Source organism: Pinus tabuliformis, chromosome 1_2 (assembly GCF_031772625.1).
Source record: "Pinus tabuliformis cultivar Carrire ecotype Pingquan chromosome 1_2, CPIR1, whole genome shotgun sequence".
NCBI classification, from domain to species: Eukaryota; Viridiplantae; Streptophyta; class Pinopsida; order Pinales; family Pinaceae; genus Pinus; species Pinus tabuliformis.
Window position 1 is genome coordinate 1,278,143,725 of NC_142298.1, and position 13,370 is coordinate 1,278,157,094.

Genomic DNA, 13,370 nt, shown 5'->3' on the forward strand with positions numbered 1-13,370 from the left:
TTAGGGACTGGAGAATCTCAAAAGGTTCTTGAAAGTTCGAATCACCCATAAGCATTTGGTTTATAACCCCATGTGCAGCTAGTTCTGCACGAAAACTCTGCCCTCAATACTGATGCCATACTTCAGATGTTATAGACATAAAGCCAGTTGAACTTAATCACGAATCATTAGTAGAAACTAGAATCTAGAATCTAAGGTGTTCACAAGCCAAACAATTCCTAGTATAAAATTGGATACAAAGCAGCCTAGGCTAACGCGAAGTACACCTTCTGTACCTAAGCAGTCATGGCCTCCTTGACAGTCTTTCAAATCTGTAAAACCAAAAAATATCATAATGCGTATTTATACTATATAAACTAAGCGTAAAATGAATTAGATTTATGCTCCCTGGATAAATGCAATTCCTGGCATATAAAAAGAAAAAAGAAAAAATTGTTTTTATTCACTGAAAAAAACTGGACGCAAAGAAGTTCAAGTGCTCTTTAAAAAAAATTCTATTATAAGAATTAAAGGAATGTCAAGCTGTAAATTCATGTGAAATGTCGCAGAGTGCAGGGAAGAGTCTTAAGTTTCCCTAGGTTTAGCAATCTAGACTTTTCTGTTTCTACCAGTGCCAGGGGGGGGCAGTAATAGCGTGCAGCAAGCTTAATACAAGTTGTCTCTTGTTCATGGACAGCAAAGTTGTTTGGTGGTTTAAAGATCACCATGGTTCTCCTTAAATTTAAATTTATTTTGCTTCTGGTTATAGATGATTGCAGTTTGGGGTTTATTTATGGTTATGCATACTCGAATTTCTTTGGAAGCTTATTGTGGTTCTAGTTGGACTCCTATTGTTTCTTGTTCCTGGACACCACACATGCTCGTGGTTCAAACGTTTCTTAGACTTCGGGTTAAATTTACTGTGGTTAGGGTTACGGACAATTGTGTCTTGAAGTTTGCTATGATATTAATTATGGATACGGTCAATTCTCGTGAGAGGCCTATTCTGGTTCCTCATGTGGATTATAATTCGAAATTTATGATGTCTATTGCTGTAGACATTTGTAAGCTAAGGGGAAGTCTGCTATACAAAACCAAATAAGTCTTTGAATCATAAAACTTTTTGCTTTGGTATTACCATCCCTCCTCCCAGGTATCATGCTATGTCACTTGCAAAGTAAGGAACTCTATTTCTAGGAGAAAATTGGGGAAAAAGCTAGTGTTTAATTTTTATTTCAACAGTCCGGGAACCTGCATTCCTGTTTAGAAATTGGGATAATGCTGAGGCTTTTCAGATTTGGATAAATCCGTAACCCCTTTTCTGTTCAGAGTTTGAACTGAGCCTTTAATTTGTTTCAGAAAGGGTAGTTCCTAAATACTGTTTCTTTTTCGAGATTTAGATACCAGAAATTTTTTCTGACACATAATAAGGTGTATTGCGCTATAATTGCTCGCTTGGTCATTCAGGTCTTTGCAATAGTCCCTTTTGGTCATAATTTTCCCTTCAGCTTATAGGTAGAAACTTGGATTCGAGCTAGAAGACCCAGTTTAGTTTTACAGTGTTGCCGAACAAATCTATTAGAAGGATCTGAAAATTTCCGGTTTAATAGTTGAATGGAAATAATCAAGTAACTAACCCCCAAGAATGGTCGCACCCAAACCCACATTTGCAAAAGATGAATCTTATTGAACAGTTGTTACTGAAGCTGGAGAAAACAGGACTATTGATACTTACGCTTCAGCCCTGCTAATACCTTGTGGCCATAATCCCGAATTATCCATGCTAGCAAATTTGTCAAGAGAAAGATGAACGCGTAGACGTATCGTGCCGCAAGAGGGTTTGGTTTCCCACATAATTGGATGCAGCAAGGATCGGCAATGAATTTGTGATACTTCGGTGCAACTGTTGTAGACATCTCGGAATGGTGTGGTTCCCCTGTCATTTGATCCTCTGTCTGTATCTCCACCCGAGTAGAATTATTCTCAGGCTCCATCAGTATCAGTTCGTTTAGGAACCCCAACTATTTTATGCTTTATAGTCTTCATAACAGGTGTTCTGTGACAATGGCCAGAAATAGCTCGGAATTTTATAAATGTGACCACGCTTTCGCAATTCGTACATTTCTGAGAAGAATCATAGACCTACCAAAGCTTATGCGTCCTGCATTGTACAATACGACCCCATTACTTGCAAGATTTACAGAGAACTTGAATTTGCAACGTTGTAAGGAGCGGAGTTCCTTATTGCATTGGACGCAAGGGAGCAAAACAGTCGTGGATCGAAAGAAAAACAATCCAAAATTGTAAATTGAGTGCAGAAACAGCAGAGCGTTTTGCCGTATTTTTGGATATTTGACTATTCACGCCAGTATGCATACCAGGTTAAAACTTTTGCACAATATTAGGTGCTTTACGCAACACTATGATAATTAACCACTATGCAACATGCAGATTAAGGTAACATAATTTTACGCCTGAAGTGTTCAATTCCTACATACTACAAACCACATGCATATTTCAGGTGTCATAAATCAGTTTTACAGTCACTAGACAGAGTATTTGTGGAATTCACCAGCATCCACAGCGTTCCCAAGGAAAGTACTCCAGATCAAAGCAAAATCTAAAGCATTCACTGTCTAACGAACATGGGTTTGCAGGTGTTCCACAAAATGTCAAATATTCTAGTTTCACTTTCAAGAAAGCAACCTTAAACAACCTTTTTATTAGCACATTTACGCCGCAAGATTCTTACGAAATGATTAAAAATAAAGAAATATCCGTGTGACAGCTTCGACAGGTATACATAGAAAATACATGTCTTTGGAGAATGATCTGTAGAATCAATCAATTGTCGAGAATAAGCATCCGATGGTATCAAATTCATCAAAGTGTAAACCAATGAAAATTTGAAAAATAAATCTACACTAATTACTAGTAAAATATAATAATATCCTGTATGTAAAAAGTCCAGAATTGCTTCTATGGCAAATGATGAATAATAGCAATTCGCACGGAAGTGGACCGAGTCATCAAATTCACAATATTTATCGCACAAAAGCTGATCTTTAAATCGATCGGCAGGAATATCAAGAAGCAAAGTATTTCGTATAGAAGATTATTGACCAGTATATGTAATAATGTCTCCATCTGACTAATTCTTATAAAATAAGTTTCTCTTAAAAAGTATCGTGACGATTTTATCTGATGTTGGAATCAGCGACCGAGGATTTACATCAGTGATCTCCTCGGAACTATTATAAAGATTTCATCCGGACATTGAAATCAGCGAACAAGCATTTACATTAGTACTGTACAATATTATAACTAATATTTTAAAACATTGCGTAGACACTTCTCATAAATAACTGGCAATCTCAGTGTTCCTGAGATTATGTACCAATATTTTTATTGTTTCAAACAGAACATACGACTTCACATGCTAGCCTTATCCAGAAGCAAAAATGAACATTATCTCAGAGATTTGGAACCGCTATTTCGATATTTCACAAAATAAATAGCACATAAGCACAGTTTACGTCGTGCACCTGCATTTCCATCGTCCCATCTGCTACACAATATATCTTCAAAAAACGATCTTTCAAGAAACTAAATAGTCATAGCTCATAATAAGAACTTTGCAAGCACTCGAGCGCAGATCACATTAACTATATAGTCTTCGAGTTTTCATTAACCTGTAACCTTAGGGTCTGTCTTCCCTGGAATCGGAATCGAACTCGACACCTACAAGAGTACGGAGTTTTAACTACTTACATATTCAACTTCATGTCATGTCAGTAGCGGGAAATTTCTGGGCATTCTCCTTTGACTTTGGATACGAGACACATGGGTTTCGTTTGTTCGGGGACGAGGACAACGGAATATTTACTTTGAGGGCTCAAAATATTTTTATGATGTATGTAGTTAAAAAATTAGTTTAAACCATACAGCTTAGGATTGGATTATAAATTTTATCGCCCGATTTTAACTAGACAAATTCTAAAAACATTTGTAAATTTTATCACCAGATTTTAAAAATTAGAAATTTATGGATAAACTAGACAAAAAAATCACACTTAAAAACTATTCCCAGAAAAATTATATTATTTTTTTTAGCCAAAAGTAGTAATATCTACAAGCCCTGGCTAGCTGACCTAGTAGCAAAAACAATTTAATAAAAACTATTAAAACAAATAAAGTTAAGCTTTCCTGAGTAAAGCGAGAAAAGATAATTTAATAAATATAAAATAAAAGAAATAGAGTTAAGCTTTCCTGAGTAAAGCGAGCAAAAATAATTTAATAATTTTCTCTTAAAAGAAATAGAGTTAAGCCTTCCTTAGAAAAGCGAGTAGCTTTAAGTAATTCCTGAGTAAATGGTGCAAATTGAAAGCTGACAAAGCAGCAAAAATAATTCAAAGTTTACCATTAGATAATATAATAAAATAAAAGAAATAGAGTTAAGCATTCCTCAGTAAAGATATTAGCTTTAAGTAAATCGGGCAAAGTCAATTAATGTGACTTTTCAAGTTCAATGAGATAATAAAAGTGAAAATGTCAAATATCGCATGCTGATTGGGTGGTAATAACGAAAAAAATGGGAGGGGGCTAAGTTACATTTGACTTCCGTGTATAACCTAAATTAAATATATATGAGGAATAGACATAATAATTAATAGTAAAGTTGATGTACGCATTGGATTCAGTATCTTATTTATCACTTTGGTGGTCGTGATTGGTTTTAAATATATACAGGGAATAGACATAATAATTAATAGTAAAGTTGATGTACTGTCTGGATTTAATATTTTATTTATTTTTAAAGAAAATTATCACTATAGTGATATTGATTGGTTTTGATTGGTTTTTAATTATTTAATAGTGATATTGATTGGTTTTTAATTATTTAATATACTTTGGAGTGAAAAAGGATTGTTTTTAAATTTAAATTAAATTGTGAAAATGGAGAAAAGTATTTATTAATATTTTGTAAGGCAATAATAGTATTAGGAATTAAATATATATGAGGAGTAGATATAATAATTAATAGTAAAGTTGATGTACTGATTGGATTCAATATCTTATCTATCTTTAAAGAAAATTCTCACTATGCTGATAGTGATGGTTTTTAATTATTTAATATATTTTGAAGTGAAAAAGGACTTGTTCTTAATTTTAAATTGTGAAAATGGAGAAAAGAATTTATTAATATTTTGTAAGGCAATAATAGTATTATAGAGTGAAGAGGCCCTTCTAAACAAAGGTCATTTCCAAATATGGAAATCATAAGCAAAGTCATGATAAGCATCTAAATATGATTTACAAAAATTTAAATATGTGGAGGGTGGAAGAAAAATAAACTAAACATACTTATATTTTACAAACTACATTATTGAAAGCTATTAAAACTTTATCTCGTTAACATTTGTGACTTATTTACTACTTAAGTAGAAGGACATGGGGCAAAATAACCTCATCTTATCCCTTCTACATTGACATTTGCATGTGACTCAATAAGGGCTCATATTGGTCTTTAAGAACCACATTGCAACTTTGAGAAACACTCTATGGTTCTTGAGCTAGCAAGTTTATTATTGGCCTTTTTTATGCGATTGTCACAACTAGAGAAATAGAAGTAGTGAAGAACTAGTGGAATTGGGGAGCCTTCACTACCACCCTTTCTTTTCATTTTTGTTGCCCCCTTGTTTAAAATAATCCTAATAATGCTCTAGGTATTTTTCCTAAGTGGAATTGGGTTTGTATGCTTTGTAGTAGATTGCCTTTATAGAGCAAGAAGACTCAAAAGAATTATTGAGTTGATTTACATTATGCTCATCCCATAAATCAAAGGTTTTCTACCTAGGGACATCATCTGGAGTAGGTTACAAATAGCTCAACCTTATTGCTATTGTAATAATCACAAGGAGATTAAAGAGTCACGTATATGGAGGAGGATATGTAAGAGGAACATAGATTTAGCCTAGTCAACTACTACACATGTGACCTCATGGTACATGGAAACCAAACAATGAAAAACTCTTTACCAATAGGGCAAAACATAAACATCCTTAAGGGTACTAAGGATGTTTAGAGACATCTACAACACCCCATGGAATAACAAAATGAAACACATTTATCCATATGCAAGCCAAGAGCAAAGAGCAGGGAGTTGGAAGTTGCCATGGCAATAAACAACGTCATCATTTGCTTAATGTCTTTATTCAACCTCCCACTAGAGATGATTTTCCTAACCCTCCACCACAATGTTAATATAAATGCTCGCAAATTCTTGGATTTATCTATCCTTATAGGATTGGTGGATACTACCCAATATGACTAGTTATTTATGTTCTTTTACGATGCTTAATGGTATGAAGGGATATTTTGTTATTAAGCTATTTTATAAAGTATTGCAACAACAAGATATGATACTAAGAAGAAAAAGTATTTCTCCCTAATTAATAAATATATATAGCTTATATGAATATATATATATATATATATATATATATATATATATATCTCTATATATATATAAACCATTACCTTTACTTTTATATGTAATATGAAATATTTGTTTCAATTAACTAAATTTGAAAAATATCCTAAATTATTATTGACAATAATTTTTGTTTTTGCTACTTACCATGTTTATAAAGAATTGTAATGTTTATCATATATGTATTATTGGTAGATCACAAGTAGCAAGAGGTAGAAATATGAAGCAGATATCATGTATTTAGAATTGTGTTTATCATGTATTTATTTTCAGTAGATCACACGTAAAAAGAAGTAGATGTCATGTATTTAATCCTTTCATTCTTCTTATTGGCTCATATTACCTCTTCATGATCAAAATTAAATTATTGCTATCAATGTTTTTATAATGATTTTATTGTACAACATATTTTATTTTTTTATTAATTGGTATAAATCTATGTTAACTCCAAATTTATTAAGCATGGATAAAAATAAAGTATATTAAAATGTATTTTTTTTATCTCTTTTACAATTCAATATGAGGGAGACGTTGTCATGTAACATAAAATTTAAAAATAATAAAACAATACTTACAATAACAAATTCAAAAAATAGTAATAACAAAAAAAATCAATGTCACCCATAAAGAAAATACTTCAATTTCCACCTTAATTTTACATCCACTTACTTGAAAAATTAAGGATGAACCAGACATGAAAGAAATGTGTAGCATCAGGTGAGACCGACTCAACTTAGAGAGTGTCTGCACTCAGCACACTCTATTATCCATTAGCAAGAAAGCCCGTACATATACAAGGTTACCAGTTTGTTTAGAAGTTGGAACAACTTCCTCATAAATAGGATATAAACCTCACAACTTGATTGAAACACCATGTAATCTCAATAGACGTCTAATAATACATTCTAGAATAGTCTACATTTCTCCATTAATTCCAAGTTCCCCTCTTAATGGAGAAATGGATCAAAGCATAACATGAATAACATACGCTTGCTAGTCTTAGTCTCAGCTAGGCTTACAATGGTACATAAAAAAAACTTGATAACTGAGTTTTCATTTTTTCCTTATTGATAAAGGGTCCATGCTTGTTCATTTGCTGGTGAAGTTTCATCTTCACCTTTATGGCCAAAAGATAGTAGTGGAGCTTCTCCTCTTTTTCTTTTTTTTTGTGCCAAATATGGAACACTTGAACTCTTAATCTCCTCTTTCTTAATCTTGCTTGTAGGCTAACATTCTTTGTATTCAACATTGTTGCAGGTTCTTGGGACTTATACTTGTCCTTAATGTTTGCGATTTCTTCAAGTTTTAGTGATTCTTCCTAGTTGTCAATATATACACACTTAAAAGCAATGTTACATTTATGAAAAGAACCATGCCGATTCTTGTCATTTGGCTCCTTTAAAAGAGATTTCCTTTCTTCATATTTCTATGCTAACATAGTTGGTTGTTTCATGTCTTCAACCTCTTTAATCAAATATGTTGATGCAAACATGTTGTCCTGCATTTGATTTGTTTATGGAGGTAGGTATTTCTTCTCACCAAAAAACAACTCATCAATAAGATGCTTTTCATGCATCAGATTAATCCACTCTTCATGAGATACATAGTTCTCATCAAATTTGACTTCTTACGTCTCTGCGTCAGGGAAGTTTTCTTCATAAATTGTTTCAGATTCTACATCAATGGTTGTTTCTTCATCATCACATGTTTCAATGTCAATCACATGCACACATTCATCATCCATCATGGCAACTTCAATGTTGCCATCTTCAGTTTCACAATCAATTATGAGAGCTAAAGAACAAACATCATTTTCAATAGCAATACCTTCATCATCTTCAGCCTCATTCAAATTGTACTTCATTTCTAAAATATCTCATAATACTTTTGCATTCTAAGTCTCACCATATTCATGTTGTATACTGAATAAGATGCTTTCATCTAACGCAAATTTTATAAGGTGTAATGTTGATGCATCTCTACTCATACCATGGTTTGAATTAACAAAATCCTCTTCAACATAGTTTAATAAATCTACCTTCCATAAGATTGTTTTCATTTAAGTTGCCCAGATTTGATAATTTATACCTGAGAAAGAGGATAGATATGACATTAACCTTTTGATGATTTCATCAAATTCTTCACTGTGTTGATCCATATCTACATTTTGAATGGCGTGAGATCCTTCAGCTTCAACTGGAATTTCTTCTCCAAATACAACAAAAAAATATATTGCATCTTTATCTTGATGTTTTCTCCTCATGTGTTTTAGTTTTCTTCGATATTTTTTTAGTCTCCTTTGTTTACCCATCACTATAATGCATGCACCTTCTATTTTCTATAATGTCGTCGCACAAACGCTCAATACGGCCTAGCATAAATGCAACTATCAGACGTCTTTGTCTCCTTCAACTGATCCACAATTCTTCACCACAAGCACACAACTTACAACAGACATATCCATGACTACTATTCTCAAGGTGGCTTGATCCACGGCTCTAAAAGTCGCAACTCCTCACAGGTGCTTCTTTAACATCCAATGCATGGCTCTTTTGCAGGTTTATGGACAGGTCAACATCCAACGCAGTCAACTTCCAGGTTGTGTTCAACATTCAACTCTCCACACAACATCTTCAACAATTTCTTGAGTGATGCACACAATCCTAACAACCACACCAACACGCATGCTTAGCATAAGCCTTAGTAACCTCACTCTGATACCAACTTAAAAAATTAAGGATGAACTAGACATGAAAGAAATGTGCAGCTCCAGGTGAGACCAACTCGACCTAGAGAGTGCCTGCACTCAGCACACTTTGTTATCCATTAGCAAGAAATATTGTACATATATAAGGTTACAAGTTTGTTTATGAGTTGGAACAACTTCCTCATAAATAGGATCTGGATCCTAAATAAACCTCACAACTTGACTGAGACACCATAATCTCAACAAACATCTAATAATACATTCTATAATAGTCTACATTTCTCCATTAATTCCAAGTTCCCTTCTTAATGGAGAAATGGATCAAAGCATAACATGAATAACACACCCATGTTGGTCTTAGTCTCAGCTAGGCTTACAATGGTACATAAAAAGACTTGATAATTGAGCTTTCATTTTTGCCTTCTTACTAAGGGGTCCATGCTTGTTCATTTGCCGGTGAAGTTTCATCTTCACCTTTATGGCCATAAGATAGTGGTGGAGCTTCTCCTCTTTTTAACGTTTTCTGCACCAAAGATGGAACACTTGAACTCTTAATCTCCTCTTTCTTGATCATATTTGCAGGCTAACATTCTTTGTATTCAACATTTTTGTGAGCTCTTGGGACTTATACTTGTCCTTAATGTTAGCGATTTATTCAAGTTTTGTTTATTCTTCTTGGTTGTCAATATTTGCACACTTAAAAGCAATGTTACATTCATGAAGAGGGCCATACCGATTATTGTCATCCTACTCCTTTAAGAGAGATTTCCCTTCTTCATCTTTCTCTGCTGACATAGTTGGTTATTTCATGTCTTCAAACTATTTAATCAATTATGTTGATGCAAACATTTTGTCCTGCATTTTATTTGTGTGTGGAGGTAGGCATATCTTCTCATTGAACAACAACTCATCCATAAGACGCTTTTCATGCATCATATTAATCCATTCTTAATGAGATACATAATTCTCATAAAATTTGACTTCATGTGTCTCTGCATCAGGGAAGTTTTCTTCATAAAAAGTTTTAGATTCTGCATCAATGGTTGTTTCTTCAGCATCACATGTTTGAATATCAATTACAGGCACACATTCATCATCTTCAATGTTTCCATCTTCAGTTTCACAATCAATTATGAGACTGAAAGAACAATCATCATTTTCAATAGCAATACCTCCATCATCTTCGGCCTCATTCAAATTGTACTTCATTTTTGAAATATCCCACAATACTTTTGCATTCTGAAACTCACCATATTCATGTAGTATACTGAATAAGATGCTTTCATCTAATGCAAATGTTATAAGGTGTAATGTCGATGCATCTCTACTCATATCATGGTTTGAATAAACAAAATCCTCTTCAACATAATTTAATAAATCTACCTTCCATAGTATTGTTTTCATTTCAGTTCACCATATTTCATAATTTATACCTGAGAAAGAGGGTAGATCTGACATTAACCTTTTGACGATTTCATCAAATTCTTCACTATGTTGAACCATATCTACATTTTGATCGACGTCAATCCTTCAGCTTTAACTAAAAACTCTTCACCAAATTCAACAAAAAAAATATGTTGCATCTGTCTCTTGATGCTTTCTCCTCATATGTTTTAGTTTTCTTGGAGACTATTTAAGTCTCCTTTGTTGGCCCATCACTGCAACGCATACACCTTCTATTTTCTATAATGTTGTCGCATAGACGCTGAATACGGCCTGGAATAAATGAAACTACCAGACGACTCTCTCTCCTTCGACCGTTCCACAATTCTTCACCATAGGCACACAACTTACAACAGACAGATCCACGACTCATGTTCTCGAGGTGGCTCAATCCACAAATCTAAAAGTCACAGCTCCTTGCAAGTGCTTCATTAGCATTCAACACATGACTCTTTCGCAAGTCCATGTATAGGTCAACATCCAATGCAATCAACTTACACGATGCGTCCAACATTCAACTCTCCACACAACAACTTCAACAATTTCTCGAGTGACAAACATGATCCCAACAACCACACCAACGCACACGCTTAGCACAAGCCTCACGGACCTCAGCCTCAATAACCTCGCTCTGATACCAACTTAAAAAATTAAGGATGAACCAGACGTGAAAGAAATGTTCAACTCCAGGTGAGACTATCCATTAGCAAGACAACTAGTACATATATAAAGCTACAAATTTGTTGAGGAGTTGGAACAACTTCCTTATAAATATGATCTGCATCCTAAATAAACCTCGCAACTTGATTGAGACACCATAATCTCAACAAAAATCTAATAATACATCCTAGAATAGTCTGCATTTATCCATTAATTCCAAGTCACTTCATATAGAGATAAAGTAATTGAAAGTAAAGGGAAAATAAAAATTACTTTTTAATATTAAGAGATATGTAGTTTATTCATTTTTAATATCTAGTCGAGAGATACCATGTAAAAATAATATAATTGATATTTTAATACTTAAAATAAAAATATACATATAAAAAAGAAATTATGTTAGGCATAAATAAAATATTTCAATGTCCATAATAAATAGCATAATTTTATATCAAGTTTGTATAAAGAAAAACAAAGTAATTTAAATCAAAATATTTCTTATGTTTTTACTTTTCATTAAAAGAGATATGTGATTTTACTACATTTTTAATATGGAGTTAATATATAATATTAAAAAAATATTAGTAACAAAACAAAAGTTATATATATATATATATATATTCTGAAACTTATTCATAAAAAAATAATTATATACATAGAGAGAATATTATTTTTTTATGAATAATTTTCAGAATACATACATATATATATATATATATACATATATATATATATATATAACAGTTTGAAAATTATTCAATTAAAAAAAAAAAAAAAAATTATATACAGAGAGAGAGTCCTATAGATATATATTAACATTTTAATGTGTAGAATGTGAATTGTAAATAAAATATTTCAATGTCAACCATGTAAATACTATATAATATAAAAAAAGAAATATATATATATGTATATATGTAACAGTGTAAAAATTATTCATAAAAAAAATAATTATATATAGAGAGAGAATCCAATAGATATATGTTTTCTATTTTCAAATATTATTGAGCATATATCAACATTTTAATGTGTAGAATGTGAATTGTAAATAAAATATTTCAATGTCAACTATGTAAATACTATATAATATATAATAAAAAAGAAATATATATATATATATAGAGAGAGAGAGAGAGAGAGAGAGAGTTCTTATTCTATTAGTAATTTATTTATTTTTCCCAAAAATTTGTAATTTATTCATTTTTAATATGAAGCTAACATGTAACACGCTGATATCTTAATAACAAAAATTAAATATATATATATATATATATATATAACATTTAAAAAATATAATTTAGTGAGAATTTATTTCTAGATTCATGGCATATGTGGTTCATCATTAGGATTCAAAGAGATATGTAATTTAGAAAAATAATAATTATCGAGAGAGACTAATGGATATGCTTTCTACTTCCAAATTTGATTGGAGCATGTATTAACATTTTAATGTGTAGAATGTGAATCATAAATAGAATATTTCACACTTAATTTTATTCATCATAAGAAAAAATAAAATTACATTTTGCATATGATATAAGCATTACAGAAGAAAATGCTTCACGACATTTGAGTTAGAGAAGAGGACATAACAACTTTTTAGAAACATACAACAATGAAGAAAGAAATTTAACGATGACAATTTTCCATTAGCTATTCTTTTTTCCTCTCTCTTTTTGCACTTTGTGCTAACCATTTGAGCTTGGTGAAACAAGAACTAATGCCAATCCTCGACTTGTTTCCATATGAGAAGCTTCTTTGTCTAAATCTGAGCTCTCAAAGACATGAGCTCTTTTAGTGCCCCCATTCCCATCCAATACCTAAAATGCTTCAAGTTTAATACCCTTATGTAGAAGGGTGATTGTACTTGACAGTGTTGCAACATCTCCATCCATATGGTCTCCATGTTGAGCTAGAACATCCACGTCTAATTGGACAAGTTGGCTCTCCTTGATATCTTCTACTTCATACTCAGAAAGATGATGCTCTGAAAATTGCCATCCTTTTAGCCTATTGGACTGCTTTTTTCACTTTTTTGTAAACTTCTTTGCTTGTGGATGTGTGTTCTGTAAATGTCCTGTTTGAAAA

At 32.3% G+C, this 13,370-nt stretch overlaps 1 protein-coding gene across 5 annotated transcripts in view; it reads right to left on the reverse strand.

The window, feature by feature from the left end:
* Positions 1 to 3,724, reverse strand: part of LOC149210894 (uncharacterized) — a 138,730-nt gene extending 135,006 nt beyond the window's left edge. The window contains exons 1-3 of one of the 5 annotated variants that reach the window (XM_089396815.1): positions 3,525 to 3,724; positions 1,715 to 2,140; positions 238 to 311 (exon numbers count right to left, since the gene is read on the reverse strand). In XM_089396815.1, coding sequence (XP_089252941.1) covers positions 238 to 311; positions 1,715 to 1,973 — 333 coding nt within the window. In that variant the 5' untranslated portion in view covers positions 1,974 to 2,140; positions 3,525 to 3,724. The other 4 variants (XM_089396817.1, XM_089396816.1, XM_089396819.1 and 1 more) reach the window with 4 other exon arrangements.
* Positions 3,725 to 13,370: the final 9,646 nt, after the last annotated feature.